The sequence below is a fragment of the Dipodomys ordii genome, unplaced genomic scaffold, assembly GCF_000151885.1.
Source record: "Dipodomys ordii isolate 6190 unplaced genomic scaffold, Dord_2.0 Scaffold43, whole genome shotgun sequence".
In the NCBI taxonomy this organism is placed as follows: Eukaryota; Metazoa; Chordata; class Mammalia; order Rodentia; family Heteromyidae; genus Dipodomys; species Dipodomys ordii.
Genome location: NW_012267259.1, coordinates 17,243,104 through 17,266,059, shown reverse-complemented (window position 1 = coordinate 17,266,059; position 22,956 = coordinate 17,243,104). Strand labels below are relative to the sequence as shown.

At 41.4% G+C, this 22,956-nt stretch overlaps 1 protein-coding gene across 1 annotated transcript in view; it reads left to right on the top strand.

Moving 5' to 3' along the window:
* Neto1 (neuropilin (NRP) and tolloid (TLL)-like 1) overlaps positions 1 to 20,230 on the top strand; it is a 97,029-nt gene extending 76,799 nt beyond the window's left edge. Inside the window, exons 7-11 of the mRNA XM_013018930.1 lie at positions 113 to 341; positions 12,822 to 12,935; positions 16,807 to 17,365; positions 18,435 to 18,507; positions 19,329 to 20,230. Of these exons, the coding sequence (XP_012874384.1) occupies positions 113 to 341; positions 12,822 to 12,935; positions 16,807 to 17,365; positions 18,435 to 18,495 (963 nt within the window). The 3' untranslated portion in view covers positions 18,496 to 18,507; positions 19,329 to 20,230. The remainder of the gene's footprint in view (positions 1 to 112; positions 342 to 12,821; positions 12,936 to 16,806; positions 17,366 to 18,434; positions 18,508 to 19,328) is intronic.
* Positions 20,231 to 22,956: the final 2,726 nt, after the last annotated feature.

Genomic DNA, 22,956 nt, shown 5'->3' with positions numbered 1-22,956 from the left:
AAGAGCGTCTTGTGAGATTGCAAGCCAGCCAAGGAAGTTCTGGTACTTTCTGGGCTGGGCTCTCTGTGCTCCTCTCTCGACCCGGGGGACTTATGGTCTGGTTGTTTTACAGATTTACTTACGGTTCTTGGACTATGAGATGCAGAATTCGAACGAGTGCAAGAGGAATTTCGTGGCGGTGTACGACGGCAGCAGCTCGGTGGAGGACCTGAGGGCCAAGTTCTGCAGCACGGTGGCCAACGACGTGATGCTGCGCACGGGGCTGGGCGTGGTGCGCATGTGGGCCGACGAGGGCAGCCGCAACAGCCGCTTCCAGATGCTCTTCACCTCCTTCCAAGAACGTAAGCCCCCCCCCCCCGCCACCCCGTGCTCCCTGGGACGCCCGCGGGCTGATGCTGCTCCCAGCCGCTCCTGGGGCTTGCTTCCTGCGGGCCAGGCCTGGCCAAGCGTCCAGAAAGAAGGTGCTCCCCTCTCCGAGAGCGCCCTTCCTGCCTTGTGGTCCCATACCAGGAGCGAGTCCTGTATCCCTGGCCCCCGGGGAAGTGCGCCAGCCCCCTCGCCCTGGTTGGAGCTCCTAAGACAGACACATAACCAACAGTGTGCTTTGGACCAAGTCTGAGATCAAACCTTTAGAAAGCTGGTTAAAAGCCTGTTGGGCGTTGGGCTGGGTAGAGTGTTTACCTAACATGCATGAAGCCCTGGGTTCGATTCCTCAGGACCACATCAACAGAAAAAGCTGGAAGTGGTGCTGTGGCTCACGTGGTAGAGTGGCTAGCCTTGAGCAAAAGAAGCTTGGGGACTGTGCCCCAGGCCCTGAGTTCGAGCCCCACAACTGGCAAAAAACAAACCAAAAAACCTTGTTGGCCCATTTTAGTAAGCTCCATTCAGAGTCCTATATGTCTCAAGGTCACTCCTGACCACTTTGGAGGTCAGTGAATTGAACGTAGTGGTTCAGGACATGTCTGAAGGGCACATGCAGGATGCTCAAAGCCATGCAGCTGTCTTAGCAAGTTATATGTATTGTTATATTCTGTAACAATAATGGCATCAGTATATACTGATGCCTTCTCAAAAGCCTGGGTCTGTCCTATTGTAACAATTTCTGCAAATGGAAAATAATGCTGAGTAGTAAAGGCTTTTATTTTTGCTATTCCTGCTGTTGTTGAAAAGGTTGAAACTTGCTCAGACATGGATTAATGCCTCAAAGATAAGAGCCACGTTTACAGAGTGTAGGGAATTCCTAAATACCATGGATCGGGAGGTGCCCAGGCCAGAGGACTTGGAAGGGGTGAGGTAGAGCCAACAGGAGACAGGGAGACAAATGAAGAGAAGAGGAGCGGAGGGACATGCAGTCAAGAACACAGTGTAGATCCTACAAAATTAATGTGAAATGGCAACTCTCCTTTGTACAGCGACTTAAAGATCATAAAAAGAAGAAAAGAACATCAGAAAGGATGTCTGTGAAGGGGGTATGACCACAGACAGTGGTTCAACCAGAAAAATGTATTCTCACCCAACCAGGTTGGGAGAAAGGAAGCATGTATGTTGGTCAGTGGGGAAAGCATCTAGAAGCCAAGGTTCCTTTGAGCTCTAAAATTGATCATCTGATTTTGAGTCATTAGAGCTCAGAAGTGGCAGACCATACCATGCTGTGCCAGGTATGACACATAAGAGACAAGAGTGGGTTTTAATACCTTTTCATTTCTGGGCATCTGCCAGTGGCTGGACTTACCCACGAGCCATGTAGGGGGCCAGACCCCTGTTCCTACATAGGAAAAGGCAGTTTCTGGACCTTTAGTAAGTTTCTGGCTGGGAGATGATGATGGTTACCATGCATCCCCTGTGATCCCCTCAGTGCTCAGTAAACATCCACGGACACCTCGGAAAACCTGGCTGCTCGTGCCTCATCTGAAAACTCACACACGGAAAAATCCAATCCCTCCTGTGAGCGTGTCACGGGTGGAGGACAGTGTGCTGATGAGGTCACACTTGTGTGCTGATGAGGTCACACCAGCAGAGCCTTCGGAGGGATCAGAGGCCCTGGAGGAAGGCCTCCGAGAGTTGCTTGTGTCCTACAAGACACGGTCGGAAGACCCCCTGTGAATTAGGCCCCTGTGAGTCAGGCCTGCACACCACAGGTACCCTGCAGGTGCCCTGATCCTGGAGGACCCAGACTCCAGAGCTAGGAGAAACAAATTTCTCTTCCTTTTTAACTTCCTGGCTTATAGCATTTTGTGATAGCATCTTAAATTGGCCAAGACATTTCCAAAGGCTTTTTTTTAAATTTGTATAACGTTGACTTTGTTTCTGCTGCACATTCTGGCCATCTTAAAGTGAGAAGAAGCATTTTCCATTTACGTTGTGACAGTAGCACAGCTTAATACATGCAGTACCAAGCTATCGATGATCAGAGCACCCGCACCTGCACGTGGGGTGTGGGAAATGGGGTCGTCCTGGAGCTCTGGCCTCTGGCATCCATGGCATTTGAGGCTCTTGGTCAGAGGTGTCTGCTCTGAATCATGTACCAGGCTTGTCAAGAGATAATTGTATTTATATAATTTTTTGTGCCAGTCTTAGGGCTTGAACTCAGGGCTTGTTTGCTGATCCTTGAGCTTCTTTTGCTCAAGGCAAGCACTCTATCACTTGGGCCACAGTGCCACCTCTGCCCTTTTAGTGGTTAATTACAGATAAGAACAGCCTAGACTCTCTTGGTACAGAAGACCCTCCCTTTAGGAAAAGTAGCAGCTGGGGAGAACACCCATTTTCATTTGGTGACTAATTTACAAATGATTGGAAATGTTCTCAAAATGTCAATAGGGTCCTTAATCCTTTGACCACAAATTGATCAGAAAAGGAAAATGTTGGGGAGCGGCCCTGGCTAACCTGGGTGGCTGTGAACATGGAAGCTTCTGGCAACATGACAGTCCTTGAGGAAGAGAGCAAGGCCAGCGTGCTGCCTGCTCAGACATCCTCAGCCTCCGGCGCTTAGAGAGCACCTGCCCAGCAGCTCAGCTGGCAGCTGAATGAAGACCTTGGTGAGGACGTTGGTTATACAACCCCAAAGAACCAAACTTGGACTGTGAAGTCGAAATCTAGTAAGAGCCTCTCAGCACATCCAGTGTGAACAGCCTAGCCCTAGCCAGCACCCCATCACTGTGTGGAGGACCTAGCACCCAAGCTGCTCACCAGCAGAAGTCGGGAGCAAGGAATAAAGGCGGGGTCATCATAATCTGATGACCTGTTACACAGCAGTAGAAGACCACTCAGAGTCCCAAGTAGTTAGGATGACAGGCTTAAGACAACAACCACATCTGGCTACCTTTCTGTGGTGGTGGTTGTTAATTTTTCATTGGTAATGGAATTTTAACTCAGGGCTTTTCACTCACTAGGGAAGTACCTTGCCCCTTGAGTCAAACCTCCAGATGTTTTTTTTTTTTTACTTCTTTCCCCGCCCCCCAGATAAGGCCTGTGCTTTTGCTTTTTGCTTGAGCTGTATTTGGACTGTAATCTCCCTCTACAACTTCCAGAATAGCTGGAATGACAGGCATGGAGCACCATGTCCAGTCTTAGAGCTTAAACCCTTGTGAGTTTCCAAAACAGAACCCACTTGAATCCTTACCCAGATTTCTGACATGCAGAAATGTGCAATCATAAATGGGTATCATTTGGAGATGGAAGGTAAATGTAACAAAGTATTAAATGATTACCACTTCTAAGTTGGTAACTCAGAAGATATAGCAAGATATTGTATGTCAGCACCAACTGGAACCCGAAAGCTGAGGGACTGCTATTCATTTCTCAGCCTAATGATAACCTTTGATTTGATAACTGTTCATGGTGACATTTCCATTCTGCTGTGGAGGTAAGCAAGTCCAGTCCTCCTGTGTTCACCCAGATCAATCCACTGGGGCCACTTGCTTCCGAGCACGCGAGTCCATACCTTGATTTCTGCTCCTACTCCCACCAAAGACTGCATCCATCCGCTTAGTGCTGTGAGGCCTCGTTCTGCCCCTGGGTTGTTGATTTTCTCCTGCTTTCATGTGCTATTTGCCTCTCTCAGGTGATAGCTGATGACTTTGGGGTCTGATCTTACCTAGAACATGGTATCATCCTCCTTTGTTTCTTGTCCTATCAGCTTTCTGAGCCAGGCAGCAGTGGCTCACACCTGTAATCCTAGCTAAGTAGGAGGCTGAAATCTGAGGATCACAGTTCGAAGCCAGCCTGGGCAAGAAAGTCGGTGAGACTCTTCTCCAGTAAACCACTTAGAAAAGCCAGAAGTGGCACTGTGACCCAGGTGGTCGAGCCCTAGTCGTTAGCACATAGAAATTCGAGAACAGAGCCCAGTCCCTGAGGTCAAGCCCCAGAAAAATACACAATACATACATACATACATACATACATACATACATACATACATACATGCAGCATTCTGTGCTGAACAGTGCAAATACCTGATTTTGTAATAGCTAAGTATAGTGGTCAATTTTTTTAATGTCCTCAATTTCATGGATTCTAAAGAGAAAAATTAAAGACCATAATTTAAATCTTACTTTGCAAGTGCAGTGCTCAGTGAAACTCTGAGAAAAAGTATGAAGTGCAAGGATGGTCGGTTCAGACTTACCTTTCCCATTAATTTTCACATGAAAAACAGGATGACTTTAGGTACTTTTTGTTACAGAAAAAGGAATTACAATATTTTTCTAATTCACCACCCTGTCTATATAAAGAATCAGAAGGACAGAATAAACATTATATATCTCATTAAATGTTTTACAGTGTTGTTCATTCAACAACAATATTTTTTCCTCTGGAAAAATGAGGCCCCAGCATGATTAATTACAAGTCTGGGGTAAAAGTAAGATCAAAAGCAGTGTAGGAATTCTGTATTCCACCAACTGGAGAATGCCGTGTTATCGATAATAACAATCTAGGTTGTAAGATGATGTCTCACCACTGTGAATTGATGTGTTTTTAAAAGATTAGAAACACTTTATTAATATAACAAGTATTTTCTTATGTTTGTTGTAGAGCAACATAAATATCAGTCGGCATAGATTTAAATATCAACAGTACACAAACTAAGCTCAGAAAATATCTGACAATATGTCATATTTTGGCATAAAATAGAATAAAACATGATATGGATAAGAAAAATACCACTCTATTCAAGTCCGCAACATGAAATAGGTATTAATATAAAAAATTCATAGTGAACATACATAGAGAAAATGAACTTTTGAACAAATGACAAGATACACAAAGTACATATTTATTTTTCCCTAGGAAGCATAAGAAGTTTATACGGCCGTAAGAAAAGGTTCAGTTTGGAAACTGAAGCAAATTAAAATAAATAATTTATAAAAGGAGTAAAAATGGCCAGCTTGTGGCCAGCTCGAAATGAAGGCGTGAGTGCTGTGGCAGGAAAATAACGGGAAAGAGGAAGCTGGGCACTGGTGGCTCACGCCTGTAATTCTAGGAGCACAGCTCTGAGCCATTCTGGGCAGGAAGGTCCTTAAGAAACTTATCTCCAGTTGAGTAGCAAAAAGCTGGAAGCAGAGCTATGCTCAATGAACAGAGTGTAGGCCTGAGGGCGGGGTGGGGGTGGGGCGGTGGAAACACTTGAGAGAAAGGGGCCTTGGCACTGAATTTAAGGTTCATTCCCACCTGTTCCCCCAAAAAATCAAAATAGTGAAGGTAGAGTGGAGGTTTCAATTTGTTGTTTTTTTTTTAGTCTAAAACGCTCACTGCTATAAATATACATTTGTGATATTTAGAACAACTGAGGCAAACCGGAAGAGTGCTGACTTGAGGACCTGGGTAAACGGTTCTAGGAGCATACATACATGCCTTCTTTATTTGTGCACATTACTCGTTTTCTTTGGCAGAAGGTACACAATGCAAACCCATAATGGTATATCCAAACCTGTCTTCCTCCCTAATTTATGATGGAGGAAGTATTCTACTACTTAAAGAGCTTTTTTTTATTTACCATTTTTCTTGTTAAAAAAAAACAAAGTCAAAATGGGAATTACATACAGATATATCTATAATTTTGGCAAATGTTGATGTGTTGGGAATTTTAGAACTTTTAAAACATTTGTAGAAATAGATTCACAAAGTAGCCATTTGTAAAAAGCATTTTCTTGTTCAAACAAATGTCGTAATGAAATGGTGAACATTTACCTACATACATATACATTCTTGTGTGCAATGCCTGGACTATGGTGTCCAATCTCTTTTCCAGAAAATGGGAGACATTACGAGAAGGTAGGTGACATTTTTAAATATTTGTATCTGGAACTGAGGAAATGGTCAGTACAAGACAAGGTTGTAGCTGATAGAAAAATAACATTTTGAAATTATGTTAGCTAATCCTTTCTTATACTATAGTACAATTTGACCCTGGAGAAAAGGGAAAATAGGCAAAACTTTTGTTACCTGCCAGGATCCAACCCTAACTTTCTTTTCTCTCCCTTCTCTCTCTACGTCCTTTCCATATTTCCTCTCTTCAACTCTTTTTAAAATTTTATTCATTTAAATTATTTATTTATTTTTCTTTAAGTAGTTGTCTAAAGGTATAGCAAGTCAGTTTCTGAATCCACATCACTTTTCCTCATTATTCTGTGTATATTTTTACATTTGTTCTGCATTATTCCTACTGTTATTATCTTTAAATAGTTGTACAAAGGAGCTCCAACTCAACATGGCGGTTTATAACACCACCTTTCTTCTTTTAAAACTTTTCTCTGGTTCCATTTGAACTATCAAGAAAAACCTCTAGACATTGATGAAAGGTTTTAGGAACATAGATGCAGGTCTTTACAAAATAGTAAAGTCGATATAATATTTAAAGTTAAATCTCTTCATTCATAGACACACACAATTGTCCTCGTTTTAATAAGTTCCGGATCTACTCGTGTGCTAACAGGAAATAGTGTAGAAGGTTTTAGGGCAGTGTTGCCTTGGCAGAATGCAGCTCAGGAAGGGACCCTGTGACCAAGAGTAAGAGCAGCGAAGCTCCTGTAATCTTTGACAGGATCCTTGGTGATAATCTGTATCGGTCACTCTGATGCTGATTTTATAGCCACAGTAGTTGAACAGTTATTACCACAAATATGTGCTGTACAATGATAACTAATTGTTATCTTGAATCGTTAGCAGTTGAAGAATCAGAAACTTGAGGCAGCATGATGTGTTCGTGGTTGGCTCTCATCATTATTTACTGCAGGTTTGCTTTCTGGAGGTTGGCACGTTCAACACGAGGCCAATATTGTACCTTGATATGAACAATGTGTCTAAGCTAACCAACTGTTTCAGATTTATATAGATAAATCAGTCACAAAAACAAACACAGGACCACATGTCCAGTGCCTAAAAATAATCAGCATGCAGAAGCAGTTCAGTATCAACCTGTTGTAATTTCAGTGTCTAATGGCTCATGCGGCAAAGCCTTTGGGCAGCTGATTCAAGGCAGATGTAATGATAGTACAACATAGATAATAAATTCTTAGACTGAAAAGAGAATAAATATTTCGTGGTGAAGTTGACACCAAAGAAGAGGAAAAAATCGTCTCTATCTGTGGAATGTGGTTTTCAGATGAAAATATTTTTCTCTTTCTGTATTATTATTTAGGGCAATAGGCAATTTTGGTCCAACATCGAGGAAGAATCTTTTATTTGTGTGAAATTCAACTGAAGTTTTGTGAGCAGAATCCCTTACATTAGAACAAAGATTAAGATAGATCTTTCTTTGATGATGTTAGGGTGGTTTTTTTTTTTTGACTGAAAACTTAGTCACTTTGGAACAGAAAGTTTTGGAGACAATCATTGATTTTTCTAAACAAATATGAAGATGATAAAGGATAGGAAGAGAAGATGCACAAAAAATCTATCCTTGGCTTCTATTTGCTCATCATTTTTCAAGTAAGATGTCATTTCTTCTGATTGCATAGTCTTGGGGCCGTTTTTAGCTTAAAATATGGTGGTAGGGAAGTTTTTCCATTTATTTTGGAAAAAAATATTTCTTGTGCATGGCTCATTATGTGTTTGTGTATGTGCAATCCTGGGCCAGGCTCTGTCCCTGAGCTTTTGTGCTCAAAGTTAGGACTCTACCACTTGAGCCACAGCCCCACTTTGGGCATTTTGTATTTGGCGTTTAGTTGGGGATAAGAATCTCATTGACTTTCCTGCCTGGGCACTGAGATCTTCAGATCTCAGCCTTCCAAATAGCTACGATACACAGGTGCAAGACACTGGCACCTGACTGTATGTAAAATTTGTATTTTCTATTTGTAACATTCCTTGATCTGTCATTAGAATATCACAAGGATAATGACAGTCAGCAGCAAGCTATACATTTTTAAATCCACTTTCTGCATCACTCAGGGGTCAGGACAGGAAGGGGGAACCGGAGAATGAAGGGATGGCATGGCCCAAGAATCACTGTACTTCAATCCTGACTTGCAGCGCTGATACAACTGCATAGTATCAATTAACTAATTTTTAATCTAGTTTCCCAAATAAAAAAATCCATCTTCAATTGATTGTCCAGAATAAAGGGTCAAATCCTAAGAAGTACTGTGGGAAAGAAAATCAAAGCCAGAATGAGGCGCGCAGTGGAGAGGGTTGGGACAGGCACCCGTGGAGAGGGCCGGAGGGCGGGCTCCCGGTGAGCGCCACATTGCTCTGTAGCAGTTGGAGACCCCTGTGTCCTGAGCGGACTGTGGAGTGGGAAGGATGTGAAGTGTTTGCAGAGGGAAACAAGGCCTGATTGCTACTTTCTGACCTCCACACTTCTGGTGGCAGCAGCCATTGCCAGCGGTCTCTCCATGGACCCCGTGAAATCGTGGCTTGCACGCGGGTGCAGGTGTGGAAGGAAGAAAGGCACCTGAGTGGTGGAGGGTGCCTCATCCACCGGGCACACCACCAGGAGAAGCCAATTCTAGTGTTCTCTGATACCTCAATCCCACGTGCAGAGGCTAATAGGAATTTGAATGCTCATGGAATGTCCGGTTATCAGCAAACAGAGCAGAGGATGAGCCCAAGAGAAAGGCTTAGGTTCAGAGAGGTCACCCACGAAACAAGATGAAAGAACAAGAAAGAAGTGTGATGACAGAACCGGACTGGAACCAACTGTGGTATCTGAGAAGAATTACCACAGACACCTAAGCTGATATAAATTACTATTGAACAGTAGCGCTAGCGAGGTCCAGAATGCAGTGTGAAGCCATGACTTACTTGTGGGATGTGGATATGTGTTACATCTGCATGTACATCAACGTGAAGCCTCGTTTCCATTTCTCAAACCAAAGATGGCCACAGAGTAGGCCCCAGAACATCTTGAAGATCAGAAAGCTGTAATAAATTACTCTCTGCAGGCTGATCAAAGGAAGATGCAAAAGCAACCTGAGCAGTTTCCTCACACTCTGGATGTTCTTCCCAGGTCCCTGGCTTTACCAATCAAAGCAGAAGTAGAGGAAATGAAGAGGATTACAAAGCAGAAGCAGGAGACACACAGTAGCCCTGTGGAGGGTGGGACTCAGGGGAGGAGTTATGTGAGGGTGAGCTATTAAGAATTTAAAATCTCTTAATTAGAGAATCAAAACTGTTTTTTTCACTATATGAAACAAACATTGAAAAACAGTAACTCCATAGTCAACATCTTTAACATTATGATACTGTGGCTTGTGACTATCAGTCTTCCTTTTGTCTTTTCTTAGCTAAATAAAATATACTCAAAATTACTTTGTTGTCTTCTAGCAATTAATATGTTTAAAAAGTCGGTAAAATGTAGGTATGGACATGTTTTAATGAGTGCATTTAATCAAACCTTGATGTATTTCCGTGAAATCTGGTAGACGCCTGCCACCTTCTGATCAGAGTGAGAATAACTGAGTACTCAAAAACAAAAGTTCAGGAAAAACAGACTTTAAGTTCATTAGCTACTTTAAATATGACAAAGTACAGGTGTTATGCAAAAATAACCACTTGGTTTAAAAACCGTGAAATAGAACATTGAATTTTTAAATTAACATTTTGTTTTCTTTTCACAAAAATTTCTGATATCTCCCTGATTAAGGACCTCTATTTTTGTGGCTGTATATATACATATACCTATGCCCAGAATATGCACCAAAAATTATCAAAAGTAGCTATATCCCTGTAACTTGAGTAAATCCCAGAAATGCTGGTTGCCTACATTTTGGCTTATGTATTTTCTGTAAAATTTTCCATACTGTTATGTTCTTAATAATTCTAATTTTCAATGATGTATATCCTAATTTTGCATCAAATTTTCATCATAAACTCCCCAAATATTCTATATTACATTAAAGATGGAGATATTTTTATCTCTGATTTTTTTAATTCTAGAAAAATACTTTCCAGATTTTTTAGAATTTATTTTACCTTGTCTACAAGGTGATACACAAATGGAATTAAACTTACTTGAATTACAAATGGATAGAAAGGGGTTTCTTTGCTGCACAGTATCTCTGAACTTTGCATTCTACACAAAACACAGAGTTTCAGAAAGCAAATAATATAAATTCCCATCTCACAAAGCATTGGTGGTACTCATTACCTGACTTGTGTAACTAACCCCTCTCTATGGTATCTTTACAATTATATATATGTATATATATATATATATATATATATATTAAAAACATTGGTGGTTTTGCTAGGCTTCTCTGTGCTGGGTAACTTCAGAGTATGACTGGGATCCCCAGAAAAGTTCTAAGACTGCTGGCTTAATTTGGTGGACAGACGGTGTCATTTTGTTCTTCAGCAAGAGGGAAATGAGTTTCACTGATGGCCTGTTGCATATTTGAATTTATGAGAGAAATGATCAGACATACGATATCAGGAATCTTCAGAACACAGTAGTAGTGTCTCTAGGACAAAATTTCTTCTGTTCAAGCTGTATGGCATGTTTTAGGTCTGTGGTTAGCCACAAAAGTGTTTGCTTTCTTTCACTGAAGTCTCTCTCTCTCTCTCTCTCTCTCTCTCTCTGTGTGTGTGTGTGTGTGTGTGTGTGTGTGTGTGTGTGTGTGTGGTTTGCCACTTGCCCAAATATCCAAGAATCAGGTAAAATAGAGGAGAAAAGTTTGGAAACATAACTTAGAATAATTAAAGTTAGTACAAAGATGCACGTAACAATTTAACAATGAGAAGCAAATCACGGATCAATACCAATTTATTGGCATTCCAGTGTTACCCATTGTGTTCACATAACCTGCTAATGAGCAATAAATGGTACCAACTGATAGTCTGAGGGCTTATAATTAGTAAGCGATGGAACCAAAACCACAGAACTGAATTTCGCTCCCAGTTTTCTTGATATGTTTAACTTTTTAAAACTAAGCCTTACTATCCAATCAGTATTTTTGAAACATCATAGATGGCCAAGAAATATTTGTGCCTTTTAAGACATTCTTTTCTCAGTGCATAACTATATTTTCACAACTGTAGCAATTTATTAAGTAAAGTTTCCTACTAAAGTGTTTTGCAGCCAATGCAGGCTATGTGTTGAAAACTCCTTGAAGCTGCACAAATTTGACACTGTTTATTATCTGCTTAGCCAGCTGTGTCAGTGCTAGCAAAGCCATTATGGTTGGCTACAGAAGTTCAAATTTAGTTCCATACTGAAAAGCAGATTTTCACAATAATAGATCATTACATTTTACAGGGCAACAGTTTGCTCTGAACAAATCATTAGGTTAATAAAGTGTTAAGTGCGACGCTTTTCAAAATGACTAAATCATAGTCCCTGTAGTTTTTCCGATAGACTTCATGTTGTGTTACTGCAGGAGAAGAAACAACTGTGTTGAGTGAGCGAGGCTGGGGAGAGGGGGAACATTCTGCCGGGGTGAGCTCTACCATCATCTTGTTTGGATGATCAGGAACCTTCTGTGTATCCTGAACGACCAAGTTGCCTGTGGAAAGTACAGTTCTGAACATCTTGAATAACAGCAAAGGCAGTGAACAAACTAATGTTCTCAAATACAGCACATGGTTTTAAAAAATGAAAAAGGTATTGTTGTGATGGCAGGTGTTGGACAATATTGACCGATTGATCATCATTATAGATTAACCAACATGATTCTGTCTTTTATAATATACATTTTCTAGCATATACATCTGTAAAAATGATTTCAGAGCTATTACTGAAATACCTAAATACCTAGAAATTACATTTTATGTCTTCTGTGCAGTGATTGGGATGGTAAAAACACAAGTGTAGCTTTAAAACATTTCTGTGCAATGCAGTCCACAATATCTCTATCGAGACAAGTGTGTGTGTGTGTGTGTGTGTGTGTGTGTGTGTGTGTGTGAGAGAGAGAGAGAGAGAGAGAGATTGCATGAGGTTATAGGGGTCAGTGTTTGTGTTTATTTCCAGTAATACTTGGCATCTGTCATACTTCAGAATTATTCCGTTGTTCCAGTTAAGTGTTTTGACACAGCAAAAAGAAATGTATACCATCCAGGTTTTGGTGTGAGGTATACTTTCTGTCTGTGGTATGAATGTCCATCAGCACATGAGTTGTCACTAAGTGCACATTGCAACTGGAAACAAAATGCAGCGGCTCTGCGGTGGAGGCCCAGGCCGAGGATAGCGAGGGTTCTTCCCCCACGGAGCCCAGCAAGACCAGCCAGCGCTGGGAGCCAGCGGGAAGTCGGGCATCCCCACAGGCCAGGCCTGGGGCTCAGGGTTCAACTCGATGAAGGGCAAATGCTCCCTTTGGTCTTGGTGCCTTGACTTCCCGTGTCTTCCTGCCGAGCCCGGGACCCAACCCTGTCTGTCTTGTTCTGGATTTCAGCTCCTTGCGAGGGCAATACCTTCTTCTGCCACAGCAACATGTGCATCAACAACACGCTGGTGTGCAACGGGCTCCAGAACTGTGTGTATCCGTGGGATGAAAACCACTGTAAAGGTAATGACTCGCCCGCCCTGACCTTTGTGTAAAGCACAGGCCCCTGCGTGTGCGAGGAAGTCTCTAGGCCGTAGTGTGAGACCGTGTTCAGGACTGTCTCCATGCGCACCACCACCAGCTCACGAGCAGTTCCCTGCGTCCTCCGTGCTCCTCCGAGGACCTAGGGTTACTCTGATCCTTGCAATCTCGCAGGAACCCACCTCGTGGTCCTGGGGGACGGGGAGCTCTTGGGGGCTGTCTCCCCAGTCACAGCTGGCTGCACCCCACCCAAGGCTGCACCTGTCACCCACTCCAGCTCCTCCTCGTTGCTCTTGGCGGACACATGCGGGTGTTGAAGGGTGCTTGTGCTTTCCAGCACTTGCTCCCGCGTGCCTGCACAGCAGTTCTGCCCTCTTCCTCTCCAATGGAAGAAGGCCCCTGTGCCCCTTGTCCCTGCCCCTTCCAGTAGTTGAAGCTCGAAGCTCCTTGGAGAGCTCCTTACATGGATTCTGCTGCATGTTGTCAAGCTCAGAGTAGGGCATGGGGTTCAGTGTTGAACAGTCTGGACAGGCCGGTGGGTGGGAAAGCCATTGTTCTCCACTTGACCTGCAACATGAGATGACAAAATGCCTTCTGTGGAGAGGAGCAGCATGGCTGCCCGGACTTGAGTACCAGGCAGGGCTCACGGAATGGGCGTGGGGGTCCCCTTCACTGCTTCCAGAGCTAGGAAGTTCTTCTGCCTTCTTATTCATTCTCTTGTGAGGAGCAAACAGACTCCTCGGGATTCCAGTCGCTTTTCGCTTAGGGAGGTTAGTGGCGCAGCTCAGCACAGACCCCGGCGTGCGAGAAGGACTTGCGTGTGCCCCTGAACGTGTGTGCTGTTCCTCACACTGGGTGTGCCCTGAAGCCATGTGCATCTCCTCACTCAGGGCGCATGGCTGGAGGACAGGGCTAGTGGGTCTCTAGAATCATCTATAAGTCTTGTGCTTATTCTATTCCTGAAATATTTTATACATTACTGAAAAGAGGATGTTACGCTCTCAAATACTTGGTTTCGTTTCCTACTTCTCTCTTCCATGTATAAAACTTCTACGGCATGTCTCTTGAAACTTGGTTGCCGGCTCCATGTTTATAATCGTTCTGTCTTCCCGATGGATTAAGCCTTTTCTCATCATAAGAGGATTTGGACTTTGGTAATATTTGGATTCTTAAAGTACTTGGTCAGAAATTAGTCACTCAGATGTCGATATCAAAGTCTGCACCCTGTTCCTGTCACCCTTCTGTCCTGCAGCTATCACCTCTTTGTCTGCAGACAGTGTATATTTAGAATGCATTTCTTATCTGTTCTAATAACCATCTAGCTGTTTGTTCAAATTTAATACTTTTATTGATACAGCTGAGCTACTATCCACCATTATTTTTATGTCTCATTTTTTTCTTGTCATCCTTTATTCCATTTTTCAGTGGGTGAATATATTCTGCTCTAACATCTTAAATCTTCAATAGTTTTTCCACATTTTTTACTTGCTTTAAGGCTAGCAACATTCACCTTAACTTCCCAGGACATATTTTATATTTATACTAACAATTTTAGAGAGGTATAGAAATATTATTCTTATAGAGCTGCATTCTCTCTTCCTTGTTCTTGTTCTATCTCAATATGACACCTATAACATGCTCCACCTTCATGTTATATGATTTTGAGTTGTTTAGAGATGTGGAGAGATAGGAAAGCGGGTCCACATTGCATACTGGGTTACACGGCTGTTTTGTCATGCTGTTTCTGGTACCCTTTGTTGGTGCCTGCCTCTCCCCAATGGGGTTCAGCTCCCATGAGCCCATATTGCCCATGCATCACGTTTCTGTAAGTCATACCCCAATAGTCAATTCTGTAATAAAACACTTTAACAATAAGTGAAGAAGGCAGATACAATTTGCATCTGTACTATCTTTCAGGTGTATTTACACTTGCCTTTGTGGGCTGTAGTTATTTTGGTTAAATTCTGTTTATTTTTTCGTGTAGAGATGCAACTGTCTCAGGCCACTCGTTTCCAAGCTCAGGGCCTCTTTCAGTGTTTTATTAAAGATAGCCATTTGGCACTGGCTTCTTCATTCGTGTTTATTGGGCTGTGTCATGATTTCAGTTTCAGTAGGGATTTAGTTTCAGTGTGGGCTTTGGCCCCACATTTGTTTGTTGCTGGGTGAGGATTTCTGTTTCATAGGAATTTGTGGATTGGGGCCCACAGTGATTTCTTGTCTCACTGGCTATCAGATGTTGGGTTGCATTCGCTTGCCGTGTTTCCACAGGTTACCTGGCCATCTCCCGCCTCTCCTGACAGTTCTGCAGGTGGCTCTCTGGCGAGGGGCCTTCCTGTGTCATACCCCATGTTGGTTTTGAGATTTATGTCTGCTTTCTGAATGTTGTTTCTTTTTAATTAACATCTAGTAGTTGTGTAAGGGATTTTCCTGTGACAGTTCTCGATCTGCCCATCTCGCTCCCTCATTCCTTTTCCTCTCTTCTTAAAACCATTCCCACAGGTTTCCTTGTTCTCCCCTCACACCTGCATTTAAAGTTCCTCAGCCGTGCTTCTCTTCATTCTCTTCTCCCTTGGGCCTCCCCACTGCTCCCCGTGCCTGTGCCGGCCCCGATCGATCGGCGGGGTCTGCTTCCTGAGGCTCTTGTATCTCCTCGTCAGTGTTTTTGCATGTTTGTTGTACAAGGAGGTTTCGCTGTGGCAACTCCCACAAGCACGTGTTAGAATTCAGTCGGATGATGAACCTCCTCTAGAATCTCTTTTGTAACATTTTCATGGAGGCCTGGGTGTGGGCCTTGCACACTTCTCCACATGGGGTTTGCTGACCTCGGTGGCTGGGTTTTCTCACTGACTTCTGGAAGTTTTCAGACTTTGCTCTTCAAAATATTTCTGCTGCCACTCCCCTCCTCCTCCTCTTCCTGCACTGCTGTCTTTGGTTATTTGCTGAGTGTACACTCATTCCATGCAGGATTTTTCCTGTTCTTCTTTAGACAGAGTAATTGTTATCTCTCTGCACCTGTGTAAGGAGTTTGTATGGTCTTCTTTGGCCTTTCTGCAGAGAGCTGGAGGGGGAAACGGGATGCAGTCTGTTCTCCAAGGAGTCTAGCAGCTATTCTTACCTCAGAACATCTCCGCTGAATCCCAGCCTCACCTGTACCAGACTGTCATCAGACTTCTCTCTGTCTCTCTCTGTCTCTGATTCTCTCTCTTTCTGTCTGTCTGTCTGTCTCTCTCTCTCTTCTATTTTTGGTGGCTTAATTTGGGAAAGAGTCCATGCAGACCCTCCACTCCCATCCCAGAGTGACTGTCTTGAATTCCTGTTGAAAGAGCTTTCTGGTTTCAGGATCTTGTTGGTACAATATAACATTCTGTGCGGTTATTACATCATCCTGCAACATCTGCCACATCATTGTTATCAAATCGCGCATGAGTAGAGCACGATACGGTCTTGTCCTAAAGAATGGATAGTCTATATTTTCTTATAACTGAGAGAAGAAAATAATTTACCACTTCCAACGTGGCCAGTGCGTTCCTAATTGTCACACTACAGATCTTCACAAACCTCTGTAGCACATATATGCACACACACATGCATATGTTTACACATACAAACTATGTGCACACATGTATTTATTTCTAGCATGGGCTTCGGGCAATGGGACAACGATTTTAAAAGTGGAAGAGAGGGCCCTTGGGACACTGGAGCACTGTTTGCATATGTTCCCTTAAACCTGCGAACCTTCTGTGCTCAGCCTAGTTAAAGTTTTCCGCGTGCCTTGTGACCATGATATTAATGCGTGGTGGGTTGTTTCTCGTTTTGTTTTGTCTGTCTGTTGTCTGCACTCTCCTACCTACAGAAAAGAGGAAAACCAGCCTGCTGGACCAGCTCACCAACACCAGTGGGACTGTCATTGGCGTGACTTCCTGCATTGTGATCATCCTTATTATCATTTCTGTCATTGTCCAGATCAAACAGCCTCGTAAAAAGTACGTCCCAAGGAAGTCAGACTTTGAGCAGACCGTTTTCCAGGAGGTGTTTGAGCCTCCTCACTATGAGCTATGCACTCTCAGAGGGACAGGAGCGACAGCGGACTTTGCAGATGGAGCGGATGACTTTGACAGTTACCACAAGCTGCGGAGGTCATCGTCCAAATGCATTCACGACCATCACTGTGGATCCCAGCTGTCCAGCGCTAAGGGCAGCCGCAGCAACCTCAGCACAAGAGACGCTCCCATCTTGACGGAGATGCCCACCCAGCCCGCCAAGCCCCTCCTCCCACCCGTGAACAGGAGAAACATCCTTGTCATGAAACACAACTACTCCCAGGACCCCGCAGATGCCTGCGACGTGGACGAGATCGAGGAGGTGCCCACCACCAGCCACAGGCTGTCCAGGCACGACAAAGCCGTGCAGCGGTCAGTACCCACAGATGGTTTGGGATTTGCTTTGAGTTTCTGGGTGACAGCCAACTCTTAAAGACTCAAAGCGTTGCAAAACATGGATTACTTGCGTTTGCTTTGCTCCCCCTGCTCCTCCTCTTCCTCCTCTTTCTCCTCCTCCTTCCCCCACTTCTTCCTTCTCCTTCTTGTCACTTCCCTTGTGACAGTTGAGCCCAGGGTCACAGAATCTTTCCTCTTCTTTTTCCGTCTCCAGTGACTTCCTTACTCTTCTGAAACAACCCCACCCCTCCCTGTAATTCACACATAAAGAAAACTCACACCACACCAAAGAACTTGGTTTCCAACCCCACACGCATAGTGAAGCTAATAAAAATGGCGGCAATTTATACTACAGGTGATACTGCCAACTTGCTCCCTTCCACATGGTCATATGAGATCCCATCATCTATGTTTACATATTTTAAGATTTAAAAAAATGACATTTGGAAACAACTACCTTCTCCAGATGGATATCTCATCTTGTTGAGTGATTTTAAGGCAGCAATCACAGATTTTGCAATATATCACATCCATTTTTGGCCTGGAAATGCAAACAATTTCCTTCCACATACCACATAATTACACATAATAGTACAGTATACTGAAATCCTGCACACTTATATTTAAATAAGGTACTATTGTAGAAGTACATATTTTATTTGCTTATTTAAAAAATATCTTCTGTTCATGTTTATTTTTATGTACATATGAGATAATTTGTGCTGTTATCGACCATAAAATGAGTAACGGTTGAGCACTGAAAAGTTAAATTAAAAAATATAATTCCAGCATCCCGTCTCTATGCTCTGTGTGGCATGCTTGCTTATATTACGCTTACTGTCTGAATTGGCAGGTTTATTTGCCATACATTCTAAAAATCTACAGTATTTTGATTGATCTTACTGATTTTTGCATGCAGATGGCAAGCAACTATTTCCACACTTTTATGGATTTCAGTATGGGTACTTTTAAGTAAACGTGTTGGTGTGTATGTCTGTTTTGTGCAAATATTACTTTGTTGAATGAAATAGCTGTAACATTCCAGGTTCTGCCTCATTGGGTCTCTAAGCAAACACGAGTCTGAATACAACACCACGCGGGTCTAAAAAGAAAACAAGGTAAGTGAAAGCCCTCGGCTCCTCCCCTGCCCTGTCTTCCTCCATTCTGCGTGGTTCTGTTGAGGTTGTCTTGTGGTTTTATAGGGACTGTGAGATGTTTCATTATTTCTAGAGATACCTGCGCACTGCACTTCATCACTACAAATGCAGTGTATCCAGTAGTGGTGGGGAATGGTTTTAGGAGAAATGCAGTTCTTGTTCTTCAGTGTCATGGATACTGACTTCATCGGCTAAATGCTACCTATTTGAAGGTCAAGACACTGAACCTAATGAATTGTCTCCAAATAAGCACCATAAGAAACTCAGTGTTTACCTAGTAGAAAAAAGAAATAGAGCATTCATCCTTAACATAACCAAGATGGATATCCTAAACTAGCAATTATTTATATAATTTGTCAAGATCCCTTTCAAAAGTCAAACACGAACTGTCTGGAGGTATTTATGAAACTTATGTAGCCTCTTTGTTTGCATGAGTAAGTAGCTTAAATGCAGCATGCGGTGTCTAATGTTATCAGATAAAGTGTGAAAGCTGGTGAATGAGAGAGGAGCCCTCTGCCTGTGGTCTGTGTACCCCACTCTGTCTCTGCATTGTGCAATGGCTTCATTTTCCCAGCTGAGTCTGTTATTTGCGTTAGCCTAATGGATCTCCACTTAAATTTTCTAGACGGTTAATCTTTTCCCAACCCTTGGAGCCTATCACTCCTACTCTTGAATTAGATTGAGCGAACTGTCGTGTTCTAAAGCACCTTGAAAAACTGGTGTCTTTGTGTGCATTTTTTTTTCCATTGGGAGAAAATGTTTTAACTGTGCTTTACTTTCAGAAAGAACTCTTTGTACAAACATGGGGACTGTGAAAAGAAAATTCTATAGTGAATTGTGAAAAGTGGACACATTTCTAAATTCATTCCACTGCCTTTATTCAAACTTAAGAATTACAGACCTTTGTTAATTCTCCGGCGAGACATCCCCGTTGAAAATGACATGTCATTTCGTAATTTGGTTGCTGGCCACCAAGTGCTCCTTAGTTTTTAAATACATTGGGAGGTTTACTGGAAACTTGAAGAAGAAATGAATTCCTGATTAAGACTATCTCGAGTTTATTTTCTATTGTCAGTTTTACTTTTGTTTCTATGTTGTTTATGTCTTTGTTACATAATTGTACATCATGTGATCTGTGAGAGAGAAAAAAACACACCACAAAATTTCTGATGAACCTTGTGTTACCTGTTTTCACTCTGGACTGCTTGAGAATAGTGAGCGTTCTTGGGTGATTTTGAATGTGCAACCATGAAAAGTGACCATGTGGATCACGGAGACACCAACCAGAGGTTTTATGGACTATACCCATGTAATGCTGTGTGATTAAACAGAGTGGAAAGCAATGAGTAAAATCACTAGATTGCAATAAGAAAAAAGCATCTCATTCTTTTGGTCTTTCTTATAGACCCCATTCCTTTTTTTTTTCATCAAAGGAAGATATTGAGTTTCAGAACAGGTTCTTTTCTCTTTTCTTTCTTCTTTTTGAAATTAGATATTTTACCACTCCTCCTCTACAATAGAAATGTCTTTGATTAAGCACTTAGCAATATGACAGTTTGAGAAAATACCCTGCATGTCAATACTGGATAATTGAGTTGGGGAAATATCCTCTTTGTCAGACACATTGTAAAAAAGCATGCATTCTCAAAATATCACTGTTACTCTCCCATTTCTTTGTGCCATATGCTTGCTACTTGTAAATTTTATATAAATATATAAAATGTACAATAATTTCTTAATTTGAGTTAAGAGAAATGTTTTCTTCTATTGGAGTGATTAAAAAATGCCTGGCTTACTTACATACACACATGATTTATGCCAACCTTCCCCACCCATGCAAGTGTAGGGTGGCCTTGACCATGGAGGTCACTTCACCTAAACACTTCTAAAATCTACAGCGTGTTCTGCTTTAGAATGCAAAGTCTTTTCTTCAAAATCATGGTCCCATTCGGTCTGAATTATAGAACTCTTTTCCTTACACTCAGGCACTTACATGACACCCAGGCTTAGAGACTATGGTGTGTTTGATGAGATAAATTAAAGGCCTCTATAATCTCTGCTGAATTGTACACACACTATAAAATTTAATTTAGCAAGTGGATCCACTTTTCAGATGTTAAATGTATATTATTAGACAATGACTTTCCAGCACTAGGAGGATCACAAATCTGTTTACCCAACATTTTCAAAATGACTGAATTCTAGGCTTTTGAAAGAATTCTGGAGTTCAACTAGAAAAGAAACCCAGTCTATTATAATTCATAGTTTTCAATTCAATCAGGTCATATAAACCAGATGGATAAATCATTGTCGTATATCGCTGTTAGAAAGTCATTTTCACATGTGTTAACATAAACAAATAACATTTTCACGTGTGTTAACATAAACAAGTATATAGAAAATCATTTAATTTGTAGGAGAAAGAGCAAAGAATTTTGGAGATTCTAAATACTCTGTGACTTACAAAAATAATTCAAAATACAACTTAAAATTATGAATTGATTTTGTAAGCTGATGAGTAGATAATGTGTAGGACATGATAAAGTTCATTTTTCATTATTGAGCTGCATATTTCTATACATATTATTTGTGATAAAAAAACATACCCTTGTTAATTTGACATGGTTGATTTCTTCATTCCCATGCTTTTATGACCTTTAATTCAATGTTGATGCATCAAAGATTATTTTTAAATGATTAGCCAGATATACCTGGTTTTATCACTAGGAATTTTCATAGGCACTTATTCCTTCTTAACCAATAATGTATCAGATAGGATATAAGTGCCAAGTTATAATGGGAGTGAAGACTGGAAGAAAAATTAAAATTACAAGCTGTCATTTCTATGTCCTATAGTTATTCACAGGATGTTCAGCTCCCCTCCCCAAGTCTTCCCAGATATACAGAGTGATGCTGATCATATTCTCTTCTTAAAAATATTTGCACAGAAATCCATGAAATGATCTTTCAATGACTGAACATCAAACTAAACTGAGTGTAGTTATGAGGAGGAGATCATAGAGGCTTCTTGGTGGTAACAAAATTATTCACCAAGTGATCAGGAGAGGAAAGTTGATCTAGTGTGGCACTGTCCTAGAGACATGCAGATGTACACCGGAATTATTTTCGGTACTGAACCTTGGAGTGTAGTACTCTGGAAAAAACTTGGGGGTGCTCTTTAGAGACCCCTGAGGTGCCTATTAAAAAGCCTGTATTGAAATCTATCAATAAAAACGATTTGATATTCTCTGAAGGACACTTGATCTGTGTTCAAAAGTTGGTGACATCTCTAAGTGAAGAAAGGAGAGGTTTCAAACTTTTAACTCAGGTTATTTTTAATAAATGTTTAATCTTTTGTTTATGAAGTGAATTAAAATAGGCTGTTAAAGTGTTCTATTCCAAAAGATGTTTGTTTTAAAATAAGGTATTAAGGTAGCACACCATCTTAGTTGGATAACAGTAGTCATTTTATTTTTCAGTGCTTGAATTTATTTTTCAAAATCTTAATGGTATAACTACATGCAATTTCTATGAGTCCCCACATTGAGTTTAGTACTGAAATCCAAGTGTGTTTCACTTGCTTAACTCAAGGTTGAGGTGCTGACATGGAAATCTGATTTTCCATACCTATTTTTACATACTTTCCAATTTTATGAGATGTCTTGAAAAAGTAGACATTATACTTGATTTGTCATAATTAATTTTGATTTCATGAGGTAATTGAAATATAACTATAGACATAGTAGGAGACCAAATTATTAGACCTATGAAGATCAGCGTCCATTGCAAAGATGCTGTTTTACCTTAGTTTTTTCTACTAAAAATATTTCATCGGGCTGAAATCACTCCAAAAGCTGTAGTTCTTACTGTTTAAAACGTCAAATGATTGACAATCCGTGAATATTCATTCAAACTCCCACATCTGCTTTTTCTGTAGTTTCCCCTTAGGAAGTAAGGTTTTCTTCATAAGTTACAGTGTTTTGTTTTTGTTTTCAATCCGTGAATAGATTCTTCATGGCCTCAGAGTATCAAAATAAATTGCATCATCATTGCTAAAGTAGCAAAAACGCACTGATGTTTTGGTAATAAAAGATGTCTTACATCAAGTTTATCCATGATGAAAATTAATGGTATGTTTCCAATTCTAGAGGAAAGTTAAATAAAATGCTTAGAATACTGACTTCTTAGACACATGATTTGAAAATGGGTTTGGGTGTGTTTAATACATGAAGGATAGTTTGTGTGCATGCTTTGTCTAGGGGCTGGTATCTGACTATCAATATATGGTACAAAAGACCAGCCAAAAGTCATTAAACAGATGAAAAAAATAATACCTGAGACTTGAGTTAATTACTACTTCCTTATTTGTTTAGCTAACCTTTTACCTGACCCTTCTAAAGATTAAGTAAG